A 26249-nucleotide genomic window follows, 5' to 3' on the forward strand; every position below is an offset into this window, starting at 1 on the left:
CCCCACTTTTGAGGTCTGTCTTTGGCCTGCCTTTAGCAAGGATCCTGTTAGGTCAGGTTAGCAAGAATCACCCTATCCTTGATGTTTCTTCGTAGTAATACTTCTGCCATCCACTGACCGTTCACTCTGCTGCTTGCCTATAACCCCCCACTTATCCTTGGGGTACTCCGAGTTGGGCTTGATCTCTCCCTCCCCTATTGTGGAACCCCTGCCCCAGTAGTCTTGAATACGTTTTCCTTACCATTTTAGCAAGTGTCAGAATCATTTTTTCTTCAACATGAATTAGTTCCTTTATCCTCACAAGGATCCTCTGAGGTCCGTAACTGTCTCCACTTTCACCGGAGAAGGAAGGAGGAGAGAGGGTGCCCTCTGGGATGAGACATCAGCTGTTGCCGCATCTGCAGTTTGTACCTGGACGTTCCCCCAAGCTCTCCTGGCTGCAGGTGGTCCCATCAGCCCACTTGCAGGGACTTCAACTCGGCGAGACATTGTGCCCTTTGCGACGCAAATCTGGATGTTCTCCAGCGGTGCCGGGAACTACCTGGGCAGTGGAGGGACTAAGCCGCTAGCAGCCGGACGCCGTCGCCTAGCAACCGGGCAACAGTCACGTGACCCAACTCACGTGCCCATTCCCCCCCGCCGGGGGCGGTTGGAGCCGGGGCCGCGGGCGGGGCGGAGCCGGGCAAGTTCGTTTCCCGAGTTCGTAGACCAGGAGCCCACGCGGTTGTCGCGCAGGTTCCCTCCAGCTTGGTCGGGATGGAGCTGCCCGCCGTGAACCTGAAGGTGGAGATAGGCGGGGCGGGGGTGGCCCAGCCGCTGGCGGGTTGGCGGGTTGGCGGGCTGGCGGGCGGGCGCGGGGCGGGTCTCCCCGAGCGTGGTGGGCGTTTGCGCTTTTAAAGTAGGAGTTTAGAGGTGAGAGGACCGAGCGTTTGGGGAAAGAGGGGTGGTAGGGAGAGGGAGAACGTACAGAGTCCAGGTGAGAAGGAGGTGGGTGGATAGACCATAGCAAGGAGGGGGATACAGAAGGCCAGCAGGAAAGGCCGAGAGGAAACTGGAGGAGGGAAGGGAGGGAAGAGGCCCCCTCTTCCCGGAGTCAGACCGGCCCAGCTGGGAACGCCGGGCCCCTGAGGCTCGCTTTGGCCTGCGCGCCCAGAATTCCCCTGGGGAAAGAGGAAGGCACGGGGGGGAGGGGCCCACCGAGAGCCCGAGGGGGGACTTAGAGGCGGCACACCTCCCCTCCACCGAGAGAGGGGCTAAACCTTTCACCTGCACCTCCTACACCAACCTGGTAGCCTCCTTTGTTGGCAGCTGTGATCACGGACGAGTGGTTTTTCAAAGTTTTTAAATTCAACGTCTTTATTTCATAAGCAGCACAGACACCAATAGAAGTTACTTAAAAGCAGAAAACGCCAACTTTGCGCATTTAGGGAAACGCTGGAGCTTCCTGGGGTGTCTTCATTTCCTGAGCCGTGTCCTCAGCTGTCAGGATGCCAGCGGCTGTTCTTTTTTTTCCTCCCCGCCCCACGTGCCCAGTGCTTCTTGGCTCTGTTTGCCACTGAGAGGCTGAAGCCGTTAGCTTTGGTCAGGAAGGTATGAACCTTGCACCAAACCTGCCATTTTGGGTCTCAGTGCAGTTTCCTTTGAGACTGTAGTATCCAGGAATGCCCTTTTACTCACGCATGACAAAGAATTTAGCACCCGTGGTGTCTGGTACTGAAGGAATCTAAGAGATAGATGACTACAGAGCAATACATTATCCATATTTGGATGATTAGACACCGTCTGTGCTGTGACTTCACATGGGAAGACGTCCCTTGATACTTTCCTTAATACTTGCTTCAGCAAACCTCCCCAAAGCTTTCAGTCAACGGCTAGGGGGAGAGATGGCTGGAACAAGGGAATGGACTTGGATTGAAGGTTTAGCTGGGAAGAAATCTACATGAGGGCAGCTGAGGTTTGTTGGTGTCAATACTCTGTTCCAGCCTGTGTGGGGTTAATGTTGACCGCCTTTTCTCTAATTAGAGATTTGCCTAAAATAATTGCTAAGAGGGAATGAAATGGGCAGAGCCGCAGGAATCGAGAGGGGAGAGAGCCCGCATTTTGGGGGCATCTGTGGTGTGCCAGGTTATTTATTTAATCACATCAACCTTCTGAGATTTTTACAGATGAGCAAACTTCAGCTCAGACCAGGTAAGTAACTTGCCAAGGTCCCACAGAGATTTAGTGGCAGAGTCAGGATTTGAACCCATCAGGGTCAGACTTCAAAGCTGTGTCCTTTCCTGGCCACCAGTTAGTTAGGACTGACTTCTGCCTTGACATTTTCTGTCCACGGGGGGTGGGCTTAGTCTGTTTGGGGCTTTTTTTGAGCAACTTCATGGGTGGGACAGGCCACACACGACCCCAGGTGTGAGCTGTGCTGGCTTTGGGGCCCGGAATGAAATGTCTGGTCCTTCCCTTGACTTGGGAAATAAAACATCATCTCTCCGAGGGTCTTAGCTGATACCAATCAGAGACAACTAAGTGCTGGGAGGGCCTGAGCAGCTAGGGTTGCTAGGTAACATACAGGACCTCCAGTTGAATTTGAATTTCATATCGACAATGAATAATTTTTTAGTATAAGTATATCCCAGGCAATGTTTGGGACATTCTAGCAAATTATTCATTATCTGAAATTAAAAACTAACTGGGTGCTCTGTGTTTTTGTTGTTAAACCTGGCCTCCCTGTGGAGAGAGCTGTTGATCCTTGTTCACTGCCGTCTGAGTGGGGTGTTCTGAGACCAGAGCCCCTTGGGAGCTGGGGAGATGCACCCCTGTGGCCCTGCACTACCCCCTCCCTTATTTCACACATTCCTTGGGCATTGGCTCAATGCCTGCTTGTGCCCAGCCCAGCTGGAGTGGGCAGTGGTGCCAGGTGAGCAGAAGCAAGTGCCCCAGGCCCTCTGGGCAGTCGCTAACCCAGCCCCACCCGTGAGGCAAGTCCTGAGCTGGAGGAATGTCACTGTGACAAGCTTCTTTTTTTTCTTTTTTTTTTTTTTTTTTGCGGTAGGCGGGCCTCTCACTGTTGTGGCCTCTCCCCTTGCGGAGCACAGGCTCCGGAGCACAGGCTCAGCGGCCACGGCTCACGGGCCCAGCCGCTCCGCGGCATGTGGGATCCTCCCAGACCGGGGCACGAACCCGCGTCCCCTGCATCGGCAGGCGGACTCTCAACCACTGCGCCACCAGGGAAGCCCTGTGACAAGCTTCGAAGGCACTAGGCTTGGGTTTGTGAGGTCTTGGGAGAAAGGCCCTTTGGAGGAGGGTGCAGGGGGTAGTGTAGCATGAGGGTTAAGAACTCTGGAAGCTGACTGTATAATAGTAATGAGGATGGCCACGTCTGGGGGGCTGACTACCTGGCAGGCATTGCATTGAATGTTTTGCACATCCCTCCACCTCTCTGTAGCCACGCAACACACCCGTGAAGCATTATTGTCCCACTTTACAGAAGAGCAAGCAGCAGTTCTGAGAGCTCAGGTGACCGGCCCAAGGTCACACAGCTCTTAAGTCACAGAGCTGGGGTCCCATCCACATACTTGGCTGCAGTGCCCACACCCTTAACCACTGCCCACCTCTGCCTCTGCTCTCCGGCAGCCCTGAGTGCTGTCCCCTAGCCTCAGCCCTCGGGGGTCCCCGGGTATCTTGCTGCCTCATGCAACAGGCCACCGGGTGTTTGCACAGGACCAGGAAAATATATTCTGGGTGTTTTTGTTTTTGTTTGTTTATGGGTTTTTTTGGCCGTGCCGTGCGGTTTGTGGGATCTTAGTTCCCTGACCAGGGATTGAACCCGCGCCCTCGGCAGTGAAAGTACACAGAGTCTTAACCACTGGACCGCCAGGGAATTCCCTCCATCCAGATTAATATAGAGAGTATATTTTTCCTGGGAATTCCCTGGCGGTCCAGTGGTTAGGGCTCAGCGCTTTCACTGCCCAGGGCACAGGTTCAATCCTGCAAGCTGAAAAAATACAAAACTGTATGGTGACCTCAGGTCTGTCTACCACCCGTCTGGGAAGTCCCACCCCCACCCCTGTGGGCCCTCTAGTGGCAAACGAAGGGTCTAAGTCCTGGTCCGCAGGACCCTGCGGTTTCCCCGTTAGCCTTCTCAAGGTCAAACCTCCTCATTTCCATCTACCCTTCCCTTGCTCTTCCAGCACTGTGGGTAGAGCACAGGCTTTGGGGCCAGACAGACTTCTGTCCAAAGCCAGACTCTGCTGCTTACTAGCTGTGTGACCTGGAGCAGATTTCTAAACCTCTCTGAGTATCAGTTTCCTCACCATAAAAAGAGCATAAAATTAGACCCTAACTTCTAGGGTGATAAGGGGAGGATCTGGTGGTCCAGGAGGTGGTGTAGCATCACATTTTTTTTTTTTTTTCTTTTTTGCGGTACGTGGGCCTCTCACTGTTGTGGCCTCTCCCGTTGCGGAGCACAGGCTCCGGACATGCAGGCTCAGCGGCCATGGCTCATGGGCCTAGCTGCTCTGCGGCATGTGGGATCTTCCCGGACCGGGGCACGAACCCGTATCCCCTGCATCGGCAGGCGGACTCCCAACCACTGCGCCACCAGGGAAGCCCCTTCCTCACATTTTTATTAGCAGGAAAACTCAGACCAGATAGACCTATTCTGAGATTTGCATCTGGGCTCTCTTGTTTATAAGCATTACCATTTGGGCCAATTTACTTAATCTCTCACAGCCTCAGTTTCTTCATAAGTAAAACAGGATTAACACTCTACGCCAGACCGTTGCAAGGATGACATGGGCCGAGTGTTCAGGGTAGTGTAGACACGTGACAGGCAGATCTTCATCAGTAGCAGGGGTTGATGTGGTTGACGCTGTTTCTGGATGCCTGTTCCACACAGTACTTACGGTTAGTAAGTGGGTGCATCCAGTGACCGTCAGATGCCTGTCTCTGCGGTTGAGGCACCCCCATGGGACACGTCGGTGATGGGTGCTGCCTCCATTTCACAGGGTAGGAACCCGGGGCTCAGACACAGGGGGACGTGGACCCTGGACCAGAACCCAGGTCTCCTGCCCCCAGTCCAGCATCCTACGACCCCCTGCTGCCTTGGCCCATTGGCCTTCCCTGTCCCCCAGTCTTCTGACACATGGGACACCAGCTGGGAAAGGGCGGGGCAGCCCCCCTGGGCCGAGTCTATAGGAAGAGTCCAGGAGCTCAAGTCCGTTTCCTCCTACCCAGTCAGAACGGTCAGGCTGCCCAGGCCCATGCTCAGGCCCCTCCCTCCCTCCCTCATTCTCTATGGCAGTACCTGGGAATCCCCGGTATGCCCTTGGTTACCAGAAGCCTTCCCCAGAGCCAGCAGACAGTTCTTTTGTGCTGAGATGAGGGCTGTCAGGAAGGGCAGAGCCGATTTGGCTGGGTTTCTTTTTCTTTTCTTTATTTTTATTGGCATATAGTTGATTTACAGTGTTGTGTTAGTTTCAGGTGTACAGCAAAGTGAATCCGTTATACATAGACATATATCCACTCTTTTTTAGAATCTTGGCTGGGTTTCTTGTTGGAGCTTTCCTGCACGTTAGACCCCTCTGGGCCTGGGTGAGTGTGCCCTCCCATTACAAAGATGGGGAAACTGAGGCAGAGGAGGCTTAGTCTTTGTGGGTTTCTTTTCCCAGGGCTGAAGAGAAGTGATCCGCTAATGCTCTGTTTCCTAAATATTTAGAAAACAAAAGTGATGTCACACCGAGGGGATGTGTGTCTGCTAAAGATCTGCAGGATTTCCAGATTATACTCTGTTCTGCCCAAAAGGGAGGGCCTAGTTTTGGACCTTAGCAGGTGCTCACTCCATATTACAAGCTTTTCTGGCTCCAGGAAAAACTTTATCCCACAGGTTAAACAGAATGGTTTCCCCCACAGGCTTCCCTGGGTCTCAGCCTTTCCTCTTACCATGATAAAGCTGGGCTCTGCAGGCCAAGAGCACCCCTTTATTAAAGACCTGCAGTGTGCACAGTCTAGAGGTGGGAACCAGAGCACTTGGAAATGAAGACCGTTTCTGAAATAGAAGTCAAGGGAGGGATGGATTTGGTGTTGATTTTCAGGAGTGGCGATGTGAGCTGCCTCCCCTGTGGCTCCTTCCTCGGTGTCTTGTCTTAGTTAAAAACCCGACACCAGGACCACCGTGGCTGGCCACGTGTCATGGCCTCTGGCAGGTCCCTTCCCCTCTGTGGGCAGGGTTTCCTGTTAGACAGAGGGGGACAGTGTTTTGCTCTTAAGATAAAGGTCAGAATTTCGCCCCACACCGTCCAGGCCCAGCCCTGCCCCACCCCCAGCCTCGTGTCCCTCCTCTCCACTCTCCTCTTCCACTCCAGCCACATTGGCTGCTTTTCCGTTTCCAGAATGTTCCATGCTCCTTTCTGCCACAGAGCCTTTGCAGGTGCTGTCCCTTCTGCTTGAAATGCTCTTCTTTCCCCTCTGCCCCTGGTTAACCCCTTCTCACCCCCTTTGCCCCTCAGAGAAGCCTCCTAAGCACCTCTCCCTTGATGCAGAGTGAGGTTCCTTTTCCTTTGCTGTAACTTCCTTCGCAGCAGGCTGTCTCATTGGAAATCCACACTCCTAAGGTGATTGTCTGGTTCACAGTGTCCCGCCCACCCCAGGTGTCAGGTCTGGGAGGGCAGCCCAGTGCTGCATCTACCTAGCTCGCCTTTGAATCCCCAGGGTGGAGGCCAAGCTGGTGCCAGCGATGCCGGCTTAAACTGTACATGTTTCAGAAACTTAGCGCTGTTTGACCCCTCCTCTTCAGCCCCTGGGAAAAGAAGCCCTTAGAAGATTAGGCCTCCTCTGCCTCAGTTTCCCCACCTTTGTAACGAGAGGGCACATCTGCCCAGGCCCTGCGTTGGACAACACCTGGCTAAGTCATGTTTGAAACGTGGCTCTGCTGTGCAACCTGGGGCAAGTTGCTTACGTCTGAGCCTCAGTTTTCTCAACTGTAAAATGGGGGAAATTGTACCTCAGAGGATTGTAAGGATGAAATGCGTTCCTATGCACAAAAATCTCAGAGTGCTGCCTGAGGCGTGGGAGGCACTCGGTAATAAACGAGGGAAGGTGATGGCAAAGATTCCTTCCAGAGTAGCCTTCTGTCATGTAGACTCAACTTTTTCGGAGTCTCAAGAGCTGTGTAAAGTCAGGTGCGTTGGTCCTTACAGAATTGTTCTAGTCCTCTGTAGCCGGAAGAGGGATTCTTTGGGCGCTGTGGACCATACTCTGGGCTTTGTTCACTTCACTGAGCGCTGGGGATGAAGGTGGGGTCCCGGGCGTCTGCCCCGGATGTCACCTGCCCCCCATGTGGAAAACGTCTGCGTCTGTCTCAAGCCCGAATAGCTCCTGTCCGCTGAAGGCCGTGCATCCAGCGTGAAGGCAAGGAGCCCTGGTTCTGGAGTCAGACTTACAATTTCATTTGAGTTTTGCCATCAGTGGAATCACGATCAACTTAATTTACCTCTGAGCCTAGTTTTCTTGACTGTAAAATGGGACTGATTCTAGTATCTGCTCCAGAGGCTGTTGTGAGGCCCAGAGAAGGTCACGTGGGGTGCTGGGCCCAGGGCCTCGCATATCACAGGTGTGCCATAAATAGTAACCCTTCTAGAAACGCAGCCAGAGCTCCTTGTTGCAGGTGGCTCCCTCTCCTTAGCCCCTTGCATCAGACCAGAAACCACTGCAGTCCTGGCCGTCCGCCCTTGCTGTCTGGGCCCAGCATGCCGTCCCCACCCCAGGCTCTTGGCTTCCCCTTCCCAACTTGACCGCTCAGTGCCAGGAGCAAACCCCCTCAAGGGCCCCCACCGACCACCAGGCCCCACTGAAGCTCCCGACTTGGGGCTCCTGGGCTCCCGCAGCCTCAGCGCCACCCCTCCTCGGGGCTCTGGGTCCTGCGTCCCTGCCTGTGCTTCCGGGTGTCCGCTCTGGGACACCCTGCTCTCCCTCTCCTTTGCCTGGCTGGTCCCTGCGTCCCCTTTAGCACCAGCTCCGAGTTCCCTGCTTCTTTGGAAGCTCTAGCTGGCAGCTGCCCTGTCCTCCCTGTAGCATCTGTTCCTTCCTTCTTTACTTGCTTTGCAATCAGGGCCCTTCTGATAACCAGGAATAGAGACCAGTTGCAGTAAAGAGGGCTGTCTTTGAGGGACATATGGGGCAACAAACAGGGTGGGATAGCGCAGAACTCTAGAAAAAAGCCAGGGGGATTTCTTTTCTTAACAAATCATAGCGTGTTACCTTCCTGCAGGAAAGCCCTCAGTGCACCTGGGCTGAAATCCACGCTCCTTGCCGGGGCCCTCAAGGCCCACCTCTCCCCTCTGGTCTTCTGCCACCGGGCTGCTCTCCCATTCCCTGGACGCACCCCGCATCCCCCCGTCCCCACACGGCACCCCAGCTCCAATGTCCTAAGAAATCAGCCTCATTTGAGCTCCCCCCCACCCCCATTTCCCACTGAGGCTCCTCTGATTCCAGAGCAGATTCCCAGGTTCCCCAGAGGAGCCTCCCGCCTTTGGAAGCAGGAAGGGCTGTGGGTGTCAGCTGCCCCGAGCGAGTGGGGAGGGCGACGTGGCAGCATCGCCTGGCCTGTGCTCTTCCTCCTTCTCTACCTTCTCTTCTGTCACTGTTGGTGGTGTTTCAACAGACATTGCTGAAGCGCTCTTAGGTGCTAGGCGGGGGCTTCCGGTGTTTTCTGGCTCCAAAAGCTTTCTTGCCCAACCCCCTGCCACCATGGTGGTCACATTCACAGATCTCTCCTCCACCCACTCCCTCTTTTTTGTGTGCCACAGGCGATCCTCCTGGTTCACTGGCTGCTGACGATCTGGTGAGTGACTCTCTGAGTGTCCTGTTCTATGTCCACCTGTCTCCCAGGATCTGGGTCCACGTGTCTCCTTGGGGTCTTGTCCATGTGTGTCCTGGGTCTGCATCCATGTGTCTCACGGGCCTTGTCCACGTCTCCCAGCCCGTTCCAAGACTAAATAGCACCTTTGTCAAGAGCATCGTCAGCAAGCTCCCCATGTTCCAAGGATGTCAGAGGGGCAGGCAGTACCCAGAGGCCTTTGCCATCACTGCCCTAGGAGCTTCGAGCCCTCATCCTCAGGGAGGCAACAGCCCAGGGCAGTACCAACCGCTCAACCTTCCTCCAGACACTGCCTGAGCCCCTTGGGCTTGTCACCCCTCTGGTTCTTCCCCGAGGCCTTCGCATCTGGGGGGGTCTGAGGTGCTGAAGCCTGGGGGCCGGTCTCTTATACTGTGCTGGGGTGGATGTCAGGTAGAGCTCTGTGTGTCTGTGACCTTGGGTGAGTCACTTAAACCCCCTAAGTCATTTTCTCACCTACAAAGTGAGAGCATTACTGACCCTCCCACTTGTCCTGTGAGGTCATCGGAAGGTGAAAGCGTAACTTCTGAAACTGTAAAACTGCTAACCTTTATTGAGGGTGTCCAGAGGCCAGCTGCCAGGCTGGGCGCCTTCTGGGGGTTAGCTCAGCGGCTCAACAAGTAGACGCCTGACACAGGGGTGAGGTCACTTGCTTAGGGGTGGACCCTCACTCTCACTTCTCACCCCCTGCCCAGAGACGGCAGACTCAGGATTCAGACTGACCCTGTTCAGGTCCTGGCTCTGCTATATTCCAGCCAGGTCACCTTGACCAAGTGACTCCACTTCTCGGGACCTTGGTTTCCATCTGTAAAATGGGTACAAGGAAGCACGCCACTCAGGAGCTGTGAGGGAGAAGCGTGGCAATGCTCTGCTCAGCGGACACTGCCCAGGCCTGCACAAGGGAGGCCTGAGGACCTCAGGCTTGATTTTCATCATTACCATCTGCTTTAGCTGTTGAGTTTCTGGGGAGATTTCTTTGCCACACCAAGACTGGAGACCACTGAGCTCACGTGTGCGTTTTGCAGTTGTGGAAGTGCAGTGCACACGTTAACGGGTATGAATAATGGGAACAGTGATAATCATGGTTAATGACCTCGAGGGGCAGAATCAAAATCCAGATTTCTCAGTCACGCTCCCCAAGATTTTGAGCTGGTGAGGCCTGCTTTCTCAAAACCAAAAAATGAGGTTACTTATTCTGAGTAAGCCTCGTTGTGCCCTACACTTAAGTGCTTTGCACATGTCTTCTGTACGGTACACTTCAGGGAAGGCCATTTGAATTTATGAAGCACCCCACTGCGTGCTGCGGCCATCCAAGCTGAGTGAATACGGTGGATAAGAGCACAGCCTCTTGAGCCAGACTGCCTGGGTTTAAATCCCAGCTCTGCCACTTAGCAGCTGTGTGACCTTCAGCAAGTTACTTGACCTCTCTGTGCCTCTGTCTCCTCATCTGTAAAATGAGGATAGCAATAGTGCCTCCTTACTGGGGTTGTTAAGACAAATGCACATAAATGAGCGAATTTAAAGCACTTATAACTGTGCCAGATACTAGTAAGGGCTCTGGGTTAACTGTTATTTTCTTTGAGTTGACAAACAAGTAAACAGTTCAGTTATACCCTACAAAATAAAAGAGGGTGGGCATTGTGGTCGAAAGCGGTGAGGTGGTACTTGAAATGGGGCAGTCAGAGAAGGAGTCTCGGAGTTAACAGTTGAGGTGAGGCTAAAATGACAAAAAGGGACCGAGTGTTCAGGGTAGAGGGGACAGCAAGGCAATGAATGGGAGGTATAGGCTGGGCTGTGTCACCAGATCCCACAGGGCCCCATAGGCCATGGTCAAGAGTCTGAATTTATTCCCAGAGAACTGTTGGAGAACTTTTAGCACAGTGACGTCCCCTGATTTACCTAACTGCTGTTTATGAATGGCCAGGAGGGGGCAGGAGTGGAAGTACGGAGACCAGTGGGGAGAGGCTAGTAGGAGAGGATGGTGGTTTGGACCCGGAGGGACGTGGCCAGATTCCGGATCCGTTTGGGAGGCGGAGCGGTGGCATGTGCTGACATTTCTGGAGCACGGGGGGTGGGAAGCAACAAGGCCATAGACTGTGGTGTCTGCTCGTAGGGGCCCTGAGACCTGAGAGCCTTAGGAGGTGACCTGTGGGAGGGGTGGGCACCTGTGGGGCGGCCACCTCCTGACTTGACTCAGATGCCTCCTCCTCCCGCAGGGGCTGCATCGTGTTCCCGGGCGCCTACGCGTGGTCCAACTTCACCATCCTGGCCCTGGGCGTGTGGGCCGTCGCGCAGCGGGACTCCGTCGACGCCATAAGTATGGTGAGCTGGGGGAGAACTGGCTTGAGGGTGATTGTGGGCCTGGCTCCATCCAATATCCTCTCCCTTCTTTTTTCCCCATTTTCCACTTTCTAGAGCCTGCTATGTACGCCCACCCAGGCTACCAGCCCATGCGCACCTTCACTAGTCTGGCCTGCTTCCCTGCCTGCCTGGCTCAGAGAGCCTGGAGTCTGCTCATTTTTCCCCCAAGAGGGCCATGGGGTGGGCTCCCACCGGTGTCCCAGACTGGCCCTTCCCTGAGGGCAGTGGGGCACACGCCAGTAACCCACCTCTAGGGCCCTCCTAATAGGGAGGGATGTGGCCGGGAGGCCTGTGAAGAGGGAACTCCACCACCTTGTGAGGTCAGAGTGGACACGGTCTGGCTGAACTGTCCCACAGGGGAGCTTCCCGACACCCGCTCAGACCCAAATGGCTGTGAGCACCAGCACCGGCCTCTCGGGATGGCTGAGAAGGGATTCCTTTGGTGGTGAAGATGGAGCAAGTGAATTCTGAGGGGCCTTCCATCTCAGAGGCTCTGGACCCAAGTCTTGTACCTCGTCGTGGCCTCAGGATGAGAGGAGGTGGGGGAAGGTGCTCTGGCCCCGCACCCCTGCTCGCAGCCTCACAGCCCCCAGTCGGGCATCTCATCCACAGAGTCCTGCCTGCTGGCTTGATCTGTTCTCCAGCAAACCCCAAGGACACAGTAGGGCACAAGTGGAGCCTCCGGTCTGGTGTATATGGTGGGAGAGTGAGGGGGTGGGACGGGGGGGCAGCGGGCTCGTAAACCCGGATGACACGTGGTCACCCCTGGGCCCTGCGCCCGGCCTGTCTTGCAGTTTCTGGGCGGCTTGGCGGTCACCATCTTCCTGGACATCATCCACATCAGCATCTTCTACCCAAGGGCCAGCCTCTCGGACACACAGCGCTTCAGCGCCGGCATGGCCATCGTCAGCGCACTCCTCAAGCCGGTCTCCTGCTGCTTCGTCTACCAAATGCACCGGGAGCGCGGGGGTGAGCGCCTCCTCCACACTGGTGAGGCCAGCGCCTCCGGCCAGCTCCCCGACTCCCCTCTCGCTGGCCTAGGTGCTGGCATGCTGCCATCTCCCCACCTCTCCCCGGTCTCCACCTTCCACCCCCCAGCCCCGGCCCCAGGGAGCCAACCTTGCCCCCGTGAGAGAAGGGCTCGAGGTGCAGGGCGGGGCTTGGCGTGGGCTCTGGGAGCCAGGCTGGACCGTGTGCAAGTTTCTGGTCTCTGCTGCAGGAGCCCAGGGGTCCCCCCGGCCGTCCCCACCTGGTATGACCTTTCCCTTGCACCAGGCTACAGTGCCAGGTCCCCCTGTCAGCTCAAACATGGGTGCAGCTCGGGGCGTGATCCAGTGCCCCAGGCAGCTCTGGGCAGTCTGTGGCCCGAGGCTGTAGGCACCTGCAGGGCCAGCTTCCCCTCTCAGCTCCCTCCAGCCCCATCGCTGGAACCCCCCTCTCCTGCCACATACGGGGTCTGGGTGGCCAAGGGAGGGGTGGTGCTGGCCTAGGCCGTGGGGGCGCCGGCCAAAGCCAGCCCTGAACTGCAGGTGCTTTCCCTTAGCCCAGACCCGCTGCCCGCTCCCACGGCCTCTCTGAGCTGTACGCCTTCTCGTGGTGGCCCTTCCCCTGCCCTCTCTGATGCACATTCTCACCTCCTTTCTCTGTCTCTGAGAGAAGTGGAGAGAGGTGTGGTCGTCCACCTTTCACTTCTGAGAAGAGAGGCCCAGAGTGGCCCGTCACCCGCTGGGAGAGCTGCTGGGCTAAGGGCAGGAATGGCCCGGGGCCGCCCACCCTGAGCAACCTCAGCACCGCCCAGGCCTGCCCAGGGGCGGGGAGGAGCCAGTGACGTTCCTCCATTAGACAGATGAAGAAACTGAGGCCCAGGGCCCTTGGGGCCAGTTCGGGAGCACAGGACAGATGTGCGGAGTGCAGATGAGAGTGAGGGGTGTGGCACTGAGAGCCCTACAGCCTGCCTTGCAGCCTCTGGGCTCTGCAACTGTGCCAGCTCTGGGGCCTTCTGGACACAGTCACGCTGTGTCCGCCCTGTCTGGGAGAGGAGCCGGAGGGGAGCCCGTGGGCCCAGGGCTGGGCGTCCCTTGGCCAGATTCCTGAGCGTGTGCTGCTCAGGGAACCACTGAGGCATAATGGCTAAGAGCCCTGTCTTTGGGGTCGTGCCGCTTAGGTTTGAATCCTGGTGTCCTCTGCTTCAAGCTTTGTAATCTCAGGCGAGTCAGTTTATCTCTTTGACCCTCAGTTTCCTCATCTGTAAAGTGGGGACAATAAAAAACCTGCTCTGTAGGGTTACAGGAGGACTGAATACATAATACATGCTAAAGGCTTGGTGCCTGGGGCTGCTGCCACTGTCACTGCTGGGTGCTGGGATGCCCAGCTCTGGCCTTTCTGGTCGAGGGGTAGGGGGATGTTGGTTTGGCCTTGTGGAATGTCCTAAGTCTTCACCCTTCATTTTTTCTTTCCCTCCATCTCCCCCACCCCCTAGCTTTCCTTGGAGCTTCACAGGAGCACAGTGCCTACCAGACGATTGACTCTCCAGAAGCCTCTGCCGACCTGGAGAGCAGGGCTCACGTCCCCCAAGGATACTGAAGCCAGCCCTGCTGCACCTGGCCCCAGCCTAGGGGCCAGTTTGACAAACTGGGGAGGCGTGGGAGGAGGCTGCATCACCTTCTTGGTGCCTTAGATGTCATCCTTGGGGCGCTCCCGTCCCCCCACCTTTCTCAGAACTGATGTGGGATGTGTCTTCCGGTTCCCCATCTCAGGGGTTGCCTGAATCAAGTGCCCTGAGAGGCCAGGAGCCCCTGTGCACACCTGTCCCAAACTCCTCGAGGCCTCTCCTCCCTTCCAGGTATCCCACTGGTTCCAGGCTGGGAACTGTGGTCGCTTTTGTCACCTCCACCCATAGCTGCTCCGTGCAAGCCCCGGGTCGAGCCGTGCCTGAGCCTGGCGGGGTCAGGCCTCTAAGAGCCAGTGATGCCCCTACCCCGCGCCTCTCCCGAAGTTGGCCAAGCCCTCCCGCAGGAGCTCTGAGAGCTTCTGGTCACACTCAGCCCCAGGAGTGCAGGGGTGAGGACCCCTGGCTTCTCACTGCCTAGTCACTTGGGGCCCAGGACCCCGTCACTGGAGGCTGGTGGTGTCTGCAGCCTCAGAGATCCACCACAGCCTCCAGCTGCCCTCCTCAGAGCCATGGCATTAAAGTTCAGGGAATCCTCTAGCTGAGTGTGTTTTGAGCCATGTTTAATCTCCCGTCAGGGCTGGAGCCTGGACTTGCCATTCCTGGGAAGATTCCAGCGAATCCCCAGGGCACCAGGCCTTAGGTGCCCATTCTCTTGCGGCAGGAGGAAGCAGGGGCTCACGACCAGCTGGGCCTGCTCTGTGCCCAGCTCCGGCCCAGCCGAGGCCCCAGCAGAGGAGGGCACTGTTCATTGCGGCAAATAGGTGTCCATTTCTCCGAATTCAGATAGCTCAGGTATTGGTTTGAATCCTGCCCTGCCCCTGACTGTGTGCCCCTCAGACCCCCGTGTCTGCTGGAGGAGGGCTAATGCCTGCCCAGAGAGTGATGACGCGGCTGAAATGTATAGTGCCTGGCCCTCGGGAGGGCTCCCTGCATGACAGCGAGCGTGTCGGGGGGGCTGTTCCTTGAGCCCATGATGATGTTGGGTCAGTGGGCCAGGGGCGGTTGGCTCCTGGCAGACCCTGTGTCTTGGCCTCAGAGCAGACGGGGACACCTGTCCAGAAGCTCCAAGGATCTCATGGCCAGGGCCCTACCCCACTCCCACTGGGATGGCATTGATCACTGGACGCCAGGTATCTGGGCTCTTTCAGGCCATCGTGGCTCGTCCCTGGGACAAAGAGGTCAAGGCCTGGTGCACAGTCCCCTCCCCCCATTCTTCTGTATCCATCCATCCAAAGAAGCTGAGTGCCTGCCACATGCTGTGCAGGGGCCTGGAGCTACAGGGGTGAACTCAGGTCCTGCTCTACGGGGGAAGAGGCATTAGGAGTCCTCTGTCCGGAGGCGAGAGCCCTGAAAGAAGGAACATGGGCCTCCGGGGAAGGGGCTTGTGCTCCGGGGCCAAGGGATGCTGGGCGGCTGAAGCTGTGGAAAACTGGGAACAGCCTCATAGTCAGACGGGGGCGGGCAGATAAGCGGTGGTCCGTTCATTCTAAGGAATACTGTTCAGCCGTTCAAATGAATAAACCAGGCCTATTTCGGGTTTTTTTGTTGTTCTTTTTTGTTTTTTGTTTTTTGTTTTGCGGTACGCGGGCCTCTCACTGCTGTGGCCTCTCCCGTTGCAGAGCACAGGCTCCGGACACACAGGCTCAGCGGCCATGGCTCACGGGCCCAGCCGCTCCGCGGCATGTGGGATCTTCCCGGACCGGGGCACGAACCCGCGTCCCCTGCATCGGCAGGCGGACTCTCAACCTCTGCGGGAAGCCCAACCAGGCCTGTTTCTATCAATGTTGGTTCCCCCCGAACGTTGGTTGCGGAATGGCACACGTGATATGAGAGTGTTAGTGTGAATTTTAAAACCCCTCAGCAATACCCTGTATTGTTTGTGGCGTATATGTGGTAAGATGTAAAAGCATCAGCTAGAAGGACCCATGTCAAGTGCATGGCTGTGGCCTTGGGTAGGGGACAGGAGGCTAACACTCAAGTTCCAGTTCTCTTGCTTATACCAGTTCCTGGCACGTGGGAGGCTTGCAGCGTATATACTCCTGCATCTGGATCCTGAGCATGTCAGATTTCTCAAGGAAGGAAGAGGCGGGGGCGTGGGGGTGGTTACAGATAGGAGAGGCTGTGTCAAACAGAGGGGGAGTATATTCAGAGACCCCAGTTCCTTATAGTCCCAGGGCCCCACGTTGAGCGGATCTTTGGGGAGAGGGCAGAGCAGGGCCCCTGTCTGAGGTGGAGCTCCCCAGGAGCAGACCCTGAAAGGAAGCGTGCGATGTGTTGCAAAACAGGGGAGCTGGGCTTTCTTGGTCATCTGCCAAAGCTACTCCAGGGTTGGGGGACAGTGACTTAAACTTTCAGGCTGCTCTGGCTCCCTGACCACGCGGGCAAGGTGGCCCCAGGAAGCCAAGGGCCATCCTGCAAGGAGAGGCCATCAGAGGCACATGGGAACAGTGAGGGCCACCAGGGTGGCTGCCCCTTTCCACCCAGCAGGTCTCATAAGGGAGAGTGTCTAACGTTCATTCAACAAGCAGTCAAGAGTCGATGGGAGCTGGACAGTGTCCTAGATGCTGGGGATACCCCAGTGAGGGGAAAAAGCCCCCAGTACCTGGGAGATTCCATTTTGCTTGGGAGGTTTTAGGCAGGGCACAGCTCGGAGGAAGGCCTGAGCGGGCGTGTGCCTGCCCAGTCTGTCTGGGGGCACGGTCAGGAGGCCAGCGTGGCTGCAGCCAAGGTTGGGAAGAAGGAATGAGGTCAGGGAGGCAGCAGGGGCCAGATGGGTCAGAAGGTCATTTCAAGGACTTTGGTTGAGTGTGAGATGGGAGCTGCTGGAGGGCTTTGGGCAGAGTCGGACATGGTCTGACTTACATTCTAAAAGGACAGTGTTGGACGGAGAGGTGGAGGTGGTGACGAGTGGTCAGGGCAAGCAGAGCACCGGGCACCGGTTGTCAAGCCAGGGGGGTCCTCCAGGCACTTCTGCCCACGGCAGCTTGGTATTGGAGGCGCCAAGGAAAACATCAGACGCTCAAACACTGATGGACGGCGCTGGACTCACGCTGAGAAGAGACAGCAAGATCGGCTTCAGTAGTGGCGTCGGTCTCCCGGGGGCCAGCGGGTCTCTCCCGGCAGCTGACAGGCAGTGTGCTTGTGCTCGGCCCTCTCATGGCGCAGGGGAAGGACCCCATCCCCTCCCCGAAGAGGACAGATAGAGCAGTGGGGTTGGCCGGGTGCCATATGACACACAGGCTTAAGCAGAACAAAAGAGCACACACTGGGCCTGAAACAGGGAAAGATGCTCCCACACCAGGCGCCAAGCTCGGCAAGGCTGTATGGGCTCTTTGTCTCTTGGTGAGGGAGTGTCCCAGGCCAAGCGGGGTGGAAAGGCCACGTGACGGAGATTGCCTCTCTCAACATGGCAGCTCTTGGATCTGTTTCGAAGGCAGAGCAGCAGGCTTCGCTCATGGACTGGATGTAGGAGAAAAAGAGGAGATCAAGATTGCAAGGTTTGGGGCTTCCCTGGTGGCGCAGTGGTTGAGAATCCGCCTGCCGATGCAGGGGACGCGGGTTCGAGCCTTGGTCTGGGAAGATCCCACATGCCGCGGAGCAACTGGGCCCGTGAGCCACAACTACTGAGCCTGCGCGTCTGGAGCCTGTGCTCCGCAACAAGAGAGGCCGCGATAGTGAGAGGCCTGCACACCGCAATGAAGAGTGGCCCCCGCTTGCCACAACTAGAGAAAGCCCTCGTGCAGAAATGAAGACCCAACAGCCATAAATAATAAATAAATAAAAATTAAAAAAAAAAGATTGCAAGGTTTGGGGCTCAAGCAACTGGAGGCTGGAGCTGCCACTCACCAAGAGGAGACAGGGAGGTCAGGTTTGGGGCAATGATGCATGTGGACCCCTTTGCCTGGCAGAGCAATAAAGCTATACTTTTCTACTGCACCCAAAACTGTCTCCGAGATTTGACTTGGCCCCGGTGCACAGTAGCTGAGTTTTCAGCATGAGCAAGGCCAGGAACTCAAGTCTCCAGTGGGCCGCACTTGAGGTAACGGGGCTTTCCAGTCAGACATTCTCATTACTGTGTTCTTTTTATTTATTCATTTATTTTTTTGGCTGCACCATGTGGCTTGCGAGATCTTAGTTCCCCAACCAGGCATCCAACCAGGGCCCACAGCAGTGAAAGCACCGAGTCGTGACCACTGGACCACCAGGGAATTCCCCCACATTCTCTTTAAAAGGCCAGTTTCTAAAGGGATTTGGAAAGAGTCCATATTTTAGTCTATAGGGTTTTCTCACATTCTAGAAACTGTCAGCCACAGGAAGCAAGTTCCTCTTGTCTCTGGTCTCCTGCTGGCCAGGGCTAAAGTCACTTATCTTGTCTGCAAATCTTGTATCTCTTGTCTTCACAAAACTGAGCCTTCCAGATGAAGGAGCCAGAGGAGTTGCCCCGGGAAGGTCAGTGTCTTTTCCCCTTGGCCAAAACTAGACCAGAGCAGGGGCCCACCAGGCACGTCTTCAGAGTCTCCAAGTCAGCCTGGAAATCCCAACTCTCCAAACCAGCTCTGAAGTCAGCGAGTCTTGATTTTAATCCTAAATGCAGCCTCTGACTGGCGGTGTGAGTGACTGGATGGTCTCTTAACTTCACTGAGCCTCAGTTAGATAAATAATACACCTCATTGCCTGTGTTAATTATTCAGAGGGAGGGATGGCCAATGTAGGGAGGAAAAAAGATTTTCTCAACCCTCCTAGGGTCCCTGGCTGGGTCTGAAAATTAAATGGACAGTTTTTCGGTTTTTGGGTTTTTTTGGCTGTGCTTTCGGGATCTTAGTTCCCTGACCGGGGATAGAACCCCCGCTCTTGGCAGTGAAAATGCAGAGTCCTAACCACTGGACCGCCAGGGAAGTCCCTAAACTGACAGAGATTAACAGAAAAGCATACAAAGTTTTTGAATTTTTATGTATACAAGAGAATGGAGACCCAAAGAAGTGACCAGAGCAGGAAGCTTTTAGACAAAGAAAAACAAGAAATTTGTGAAGAGTTGACAAGACAAAGGTGTTTGGGCTTGGGGTTGTAAATGGTAAAGAAGTAACTAGGAAGATAAGGGTTTAACAAGGTTTTTACAGATTTTTTGGCCAGAAATTCCCTGTCTCTGGTGATAAGAATGTCTTCTTTCCTCCTGATACGGGATCTGGGGGGTTCCTTGCACATGGGAGTTTTATGGCCTGTTTTAGGGAAGATGGGCAGGGCGGGGGGTGGGGGGAAGGTCAGAGGGACCTTCCTGCTTCTGCTGCTTTCTCAAAAACTCCTTCAGGGACTTCCCTGGTGGTGCAGTGGTTAAGAATCCGCCTGCCAGTGCAGGGGACACAGGTTCGAGCCCTGGTCCGGGAAGATCCCACATGCCATGGAGCAACTAAGCCCGTGCGCCACAACTACTGAGCCTGTGCTCTAGAGCCTGCGTGCCACAGCTACTGAAGCTCGCACACCTAGAGCCCATGCTCCGCAACAAGAGAAGCCACCGCAGTGAGAAGCCCACGCACCTCAACGAAGAGTAGCCCCCGCTCGCCGCAACTAGAGAAAGTGCATGTGCAGCAGCGAAGACCCACGGCAGCCAAAAATAACTTAATTAATTAATAGTTTTTAAGAAACTCCTTCAGCTTAAAATATTCAATACGCCAAGGTGCCATATTTGGGGATAGCATGTCTGACCATTTATCTATTTGTTTATTATTAACTCCATAAACATTTATTGAATGCGTTCTATGAGTTTTCAAAAGATTGAAAAAACTGTCAGGAGACAGAGGTCAACAGATTGTTATAAAACATTATATCGGAGATCTAAACTCAGAATCACAGATTGGAACTTGAAGGAAGCTCAGAGCTCCCCAGACCAGCGATTTGCAAAGTCTGTTTTATTTCAAACACTTTGTTCAAAAGACATCTTACCCAGTATATGAAACAGAGCTAGTCTGACAGAGCTCACCAGCCTCACCCCATTACCACTGCCACTCTAAGGTAGGGTCCCTGGAGCACAATATGAAAACTGGTCCCCTAGATCCTCCTTATTCCACAGCTGGGGACACAGCCCAGAAAGAGGAGACCTGGACAGGGCACATGGAAACCTCTTGATTTTAGAGGCAGAGTGTGACAGTGTGGAGGCTGGGATGCCAGGTAGAGCTTCAAAGGAAATAAATAGAACTTCTACAAATGAAAAACACAGTGACTGAAGTTAGAAAGTCAATGGATAGGTTAATTCATAGAAGAGATCCACCAGAGGAGAGAATTGGTAGCCTTGAAGATAGATGTGAAGGAATTACTCAGAATTCAGCAAAAACAGACAGAAAGTAGGAGAAGAAACAAAGGATAGAGTCAGAAGGTCCTATATAAATATAGTCAGAGTTTCTGAGGGAGACAGTGGGAGACAGGCAACATCCAAAGATTTAACGGTGGAGAATTTCCAAAACGGAAAGACACCAAGCCCCAGATCCAGGAAGTCAAACAATCTCCAAACAGAATACATAAGAGGAAACCCACATTTACAGTCATCATAATGGAACTTTGTTCACTCACTGATGTATCTTCAGCACCTAGAACAGTGCTGGCACCCAGTAAGTGCTTTATAAAAGTTATGGAATGAATAGATGAATGAAAACAGCAGAACACCAAAGACAAACACTAAGATCCCAAAAGCAGTTAGACAGAAAAGTTATTGTCCTAAACGGAATGACAATTGTCGACTGAAAAAAAAAAAGCACAACCTAAAAGTTGAGAATTATGTTTTATTTGACAGACAAAACTGAGAACTAAAACTCAGGACACAGCCTCTCAGATAGCTCTGAGGGACTGCTTCGACAAGGTGAGGGGGGAACCAGGATATAAAGGAGTTTTTGCAACAAAGACCAGGTACTGGGAACATCAAAAGGTTACCAAAAATTAAAGAAAAGCAGACATCTCAGGTTAATGAATTTAGCGCTTTTCTATGTATGGGAAGATGCAAAAGTCTGGGCTCCTTTGATATGCACCTCAGCTATCTGGGGCCAATATCACGTGCTTTCTCATCCTGAGTCTCCTCAGGGCGCACCTTTGGGGGCAGCTGTAATGTGGTGGCTTGATGGCTGCAGCATTCTTTGTTTACTGGTATGGCAGGCAACATTTTTTCCTTCACACAATTATACTGGCAGCTGATGTCTCAACAATAACAATAGGAGTCAGAAGACAGAGGAATGGTATCTTTAAAGTGGTGAAAAAAATTACTGTCAATCTAAATTGTGTACTAATGAGTTAGCTTTCAGGATGAAATACATGTTCAGAGGAACGCCAATGGGGGTGATCACCAACAGACCTTCCCTACCGAAACGTATAAGAACCTTGTTGTGGAAGAAGGAAATTTTTCTTTAAGGAAGATCTGACATGCATGAAGGAAATAGTAAACATGTGGTTTAGTGTTCAAGACAATAATAATCTATGTCAGGAGGAGTTGACCAGACACAGTGTTACAAAGTCCATTTTTGTCTGGAAGGAAGGTAAATACTGGATTAACTTTACACTTTGTTAAATTAAATATACATATTAAAATGTCTTGGATGGGGCTTCCCTGGTGGCACAGTGGTTGAGAGTCCGCCTGCCGATGCAGGGGACACGGGTTCGTGCCCCGGTCCGGGAAGATCCCACATGCCGCGGAGCGGCTGGGCCCGTGAGCCATGGCCGCTGAGCCTGCGCGTCCGGAGCCTGTGCTCCGCAACGGGAGAGGCCACAACAGTGAGAGGCCCGCGTACCGCAAAAAAAAAAAAAAAAAAAAAAAAAATGTCTTGGATGCCTACTGAAAGAAGAGAAATAAAATGTGTAATTTCCAAAACAATGGTGGGGGAAAAAATGAGGAAAAAGAAAACCTTGGTCAATTCTAAAAAAAGGCAAGAAAGGAGAAAATAAACCTGAAGTTTGACCATTAGCAAGCACAAAAATAAGATGGTTTATATAAATATATCATAATCATACATTTGTAAATGACTTTTTAAAAACTTCCAGCCACATTGTGTTTTAAGAGACGCACCTAAAATATACAGACACAGGAAGGCTGAAAGTAAATCAATGAAAAAGTTAAGCCAGGCAAATAAGGACTGAAATAGAGCTGGTATAGCTAAATTCGTATCAGAGCGACTTGACTCTAAGGCAAAAAGTATTACTAGACATAAAAGGGGACTTAAGAGGAAGTAATAATCATCCCCTCCTTCAAGAATTGCTTTAGAGTTTAAAGGCTCTTTGGCATTTATTTATTAAGCGTCTGATTCTCCCATCAAACCCATGAGATAGTACAGTAGGTGTCACCACTTCCCTTTTACAAAGGAGGAGCCTGTGGTTCAGAGAATTTAGGGACTTGCCTGAGGTCACACGGCAAGGGAACTGATCTTGATCACAGGTCTTCTGACTCCAGGCCCAGTGCTCTCCCTGTTTAGAAAAGAGAAAACGTAAAGTAAAGAGCAGGTCAGGTCTGGGTGGGGAACAGCATGGGCAAAGAGGTTTGGCAAGTAGAAAATGCCCGGAGAAAAGTATGATTGCGCCAAGGACACAGCGCGGAGGGGGAGTGGGTAGTCCAGCCCGTTTCAGAGGGAGCCGAAGGCAGGCAGAGTTCTGTCTTGCACGTGGAGAAGTTTGCACGAGGCCCACCTGCCTTGCCCCCGGGCACACCGCGTGGGGCCAGAACCCGAGGACCGCGAGCTTCACCCACCCCCCGGCCACCCGCATCCCCGAGCGCGCACGCGCACAGACCCGCACCGCCAAGCTCTCAGATCGCGTGGAGGCGCAGGGGGCACCCTCCATGCGGCAGCCCCGCACTCGGCAGGCGCGACCTTTGATGTCCCCACCCCACCTCCCCCGCCTCCACCTGCCTGGATCTTAGCCGTCCCGCCTGAGATCCCCTCCAGGTTCAAATTTGACTGGGTGAAGATGGACCAGAGGAAGATAGAGGCGCGGGAGGGCAGGTCCAGGAGGGCAGAAAACTGAGTCCTGGTGGGAAGAGAAGAGAGACTCATCACCTTAACTGGACGAGGATGAGGGTGGAGTGGCGGGGGGCAGACAGGGTGGGGGTTGAAGAGCGGATCGATGGGCCGATGAGCCCAGGCGTGGGATGAAGGGAATTAGGGGTAGGAAGGGATACTGCGGATTGAGCGTCTCACATCTCCTTTGGAAAGAGGTGGGGTTCGGGGAGGTCCTGGTTAGGATCATGCGCTGCGGAGTTAGCCCCCGGGGTAGCCCTCTGCCACTGCTGACCGGCTATAAGGCCTTGGGCTGGGCAGGTAGTCTCTTTTTTTATTTTATTTTATTTTTTACATCTTTATCGGAGTATAATTGCTTTACAATGGTGTGTTAGTTTCTGCTTTATAACAAAGTGAATCAGTTATACATATACATATGTTCCCATATCTCTTCCCTCCTGCGTCTCCCTCCTTCCAGTGGCGCAATCGGTTAGCGCGCGGTACTTATATAGCAGGTAGTCTCTTTAAGCTCATCTCTAAAACGAGCAGCCTACTTCTTAGGGCTGCGGTGCAGGTTAAATGACAGGACGCATCCTAAAGGCTGCATGATGCTTAGCCCGATCCAGTCACTCCTTTAACACAATGTATAAGCCCCTACTGTGTGCCACATACTATTTATTCTATGTGCTGTGAATACAGCAGGGGAAAAAAGAGACAGTGGCTCATAGTCCACTGCAGAGAGAACAGCAAATTTCTGCAGTCTGTCAGGTGGTGATAAGTCATGGAGAAAAATCATGCAGGGTAAAAAGAGGCGGGAGTGGTGGGGGTGGGTGTGGGCAGAGTGGTCAGGGAGGGGCTCCCTGGGAAGTTTGAGCAGGATTGGAAGGAAGGAGGGAGAGAGGGCAAGAGGGTTCTGGGGGGAGGGGACAGCAAGTGCAAAGGCCCTGAGGTGGGAACATGCACAGCATTTTGGAAGAACGGTGAGGAGGCTAGTGTGTTCAGAGCAGAGAGAGCAAGGGGAGGGAGGAGAGGGGGAGGGTGGGTTAGGTAAGGGTGGGGAGCAGATAGCATAGAGCAGGGGTCAGCCAACTTTCTTAAAGGCCAGAGGGTAAATGTGTGCAGCCATAGACAAGCATAACCAAAGAGATGAGGCTGTGTGCCGACGTCACTTTGTACATAATAATAAGGTCTCTGAGAGAGGGCTTCGAAGCCTTGGTTGAGGATTGAGTGGGTTGGGGAGTCTTTGCGGGTGTTTGAGGTGAGTCAGGACACACCCTGATCTCAGTGTTCACAGGGCCACTCTGCCCTCTGTTGGGAGGAGGCTGTCGGATGTGGAGACAGAGGACAGAAGAGGGGAGACCAGTTAGGAGGCAAGAGGAGGGGGTGGCTTGACCCAGGGAGGTGAGGATGAGGTGGTGAGCCGGGGCAGATTCTGGGTGTCTCTGGAAGGTGGAACAGATGGGATTAGCTGATGGGCTGCACGTGATGGGAGGGAGGGAGGAGTCAGGATGTCCAGAAGAGCGGTATGGGAGTCTGCGTGAGAATCATCTGAAGCTGAGGTCACCTGGGATGCGAGCATCAGGGAAGTGGGGGTCCCAGGGATGAGCATGGAGAACAGGAACCAGCAGAAGAGGCTGGAAAGAGCAGGCAGGCAGGCTGGAGGGAGGGATACTGAGAGGTGGCAGCCTGGAGTCAGGGAGGCAGGGGCTCCGAGGAGGCTGAGTGATCACTGTCCTGCCGCCTTTGCTGCCTCAAGAAAACTGAGGGCTGGGACTTCCCCAGCGGTCCAGTGGTCAGGACCCTGCGCTTTCACTGCCGAGGGCCCGGGTTCGATCCCTGGTCGGGGAACTAAGATCCTGCAACAAGCCGAAGGCTGAGAACTAGCCAGGGGCTTGGCACTGCGGAGATCACCTGGAGGAAAGGCTCTTTGGGGTGAGGGGAGCCCAACTGCACTGAGGTCAGCAGAGATAGAGGTGGGGGAGGAATTGGGGTTTGGGGGTGATGAGAAGGGGAGAAATGGCCTGAGTCCTTCCTGGAGGCTCAAGAGAGGAGTGGGGGTTTTTTTGGTGTGTGTTTTTTTTTTTTTAATTTATTTATTATTTATTTTTGGTTGCATTGGGTCTTCGTTGCTGTGCTTTCTCTAGTTGCGGTGAGCAGAGGCCACTCTTCACCGCGGTGCACGGTCTTATTACGGTGGCCTCTCTTGTTGCGGAGCACGGACTCTAGGTGCATAGGCTTCAGTAGTTGTGGCACGTGGGCTCAGTAGCCGTGGCTCATGGGCTCCAGAGCGCAGGCTCAGTAGTTGTGGCGCAAGGGCTTAGTTGCTCCGCGGCACGTGGGATCTTCCCGGACCAGGGCTCGAAACTGTGTCCCCTGCATTGGCAGGCGGGTTCCCAACCACTGCGCCACCAGGGAAGCCCTTGCTTTTTGTTTTTAAAGATGGAAAAAAATAACCGCTTGTTGAAGTGCTGATGTGAATGAATCCGTCAGGCAAGAGGAAGTGTTGACGATGGGGGAAGTGACTTTGGGAGCAGAGACAGGGCCCGGACACATCATAGCCTGTGTCCCGCCCCCCCCGCTCTGTGCCCTGGTGGGCTTGGGGGGCTGAGTCAGCTGTGGGGATTGAGGGTTCTTTTCCTGATTCACAGAATGGGACCTCGGAGGCCGGTGGTGGCCCTGGGTGCTGGCCTTGGGCAGGGGAGACGGGATGGCTCCCAGGGCACAGAGGAGGGTCAGGCTGGGGGGTGGGACCACACAGGATGGGGGAGGGCACAGGAGAGGCTATGGACACGAAGCTGGTGAGCGGGGACACTTGTGGCTCTTCTTTTCTGATGGCCCTCCTTGGTGGGTGAAATAGGAACAAGGTCTGCTGCAGGGGATGAGAGGAGAAGAGGCAACAGAGGCTTGAGGATAGCAGAGAAAGTGTGAAATAGCTTCTAGAGGGTGGGGAGGAGGGGACTAGAGTCTGATTCTCCAGCAGCCTTGGGGGCCTGCTTGAGATTGAAGGTGGTAATTTCGGAGCGAGGCCACCAGTGCAGTTGTAGGGTTTCCCTTTAGTCACTTTAACCTATGTCGTGATTTTGCTGCGTGAGCGGCAGAGAGAGGGAGCCAGGGGTGTGCAAGGGGGATGGTCATAACGCCGGATGGTTAAACTGCAGGAGGCGCGAGAGAGACATCACGGTGGGTCCCGTGGGTCGGAGGACGAAGGGTGGTAGGGACAGAGGGTCGGGTCTCATGGAAGAAAGGATGCGGCACCAGAGGGAGGGAGCTTGGAAAGATGGGTGTGGGCTCTGAAGCTGAATTTATGGGGGGGGTGCAGTTTTTGAGGATGACAAAGTCTGGGGGGACCCTGGGAGCAGGTGACTGA

General features: G+C 54.3%; 1 protein-coding gene across 1 annotated transcript; it reads left to right on the forward strand.

The window, feature by feature from the left end:
- Positions 1 to 756: 756 nt before the first annotated feature.
- On the forward strand, positions 757 to 13831 carry AGTRAP (angiotensin II receptor associated protein; the record flags this gene model as incomplete). Its single annotated transcript, XM_079697536.1, has 5 exons — positions 757 to 783; positions 8799 to 8833; positions 11104 to 11209; positions 12043 to 12217; positions 13728 to 13831. The coding sequence occupies 5 exons, from the start codon at positions 757 to 759 to the stop codon at positions 13829 to 13831; spliced, it is 447 nt and encodes a 148-aa protein (XP_079553662.1).
- Between the last annotated feature and the right edge of the window lie 12418 nt (positions 13832 to 26249).

The sequence above is a fragment of the Hyperoodon ampullatus genome, assembly GCF_949752795.1.
Source record: "Hyperoodon ampullatus genome assembly, chromosome: 2".
NCBI classification, from domain to species: Eukaryota; Metazoa; Chordata; class Mammalia; order Artiodactyla; family Ziphiidae; genus Hyperoodon; species Hyperoodon ampullatus.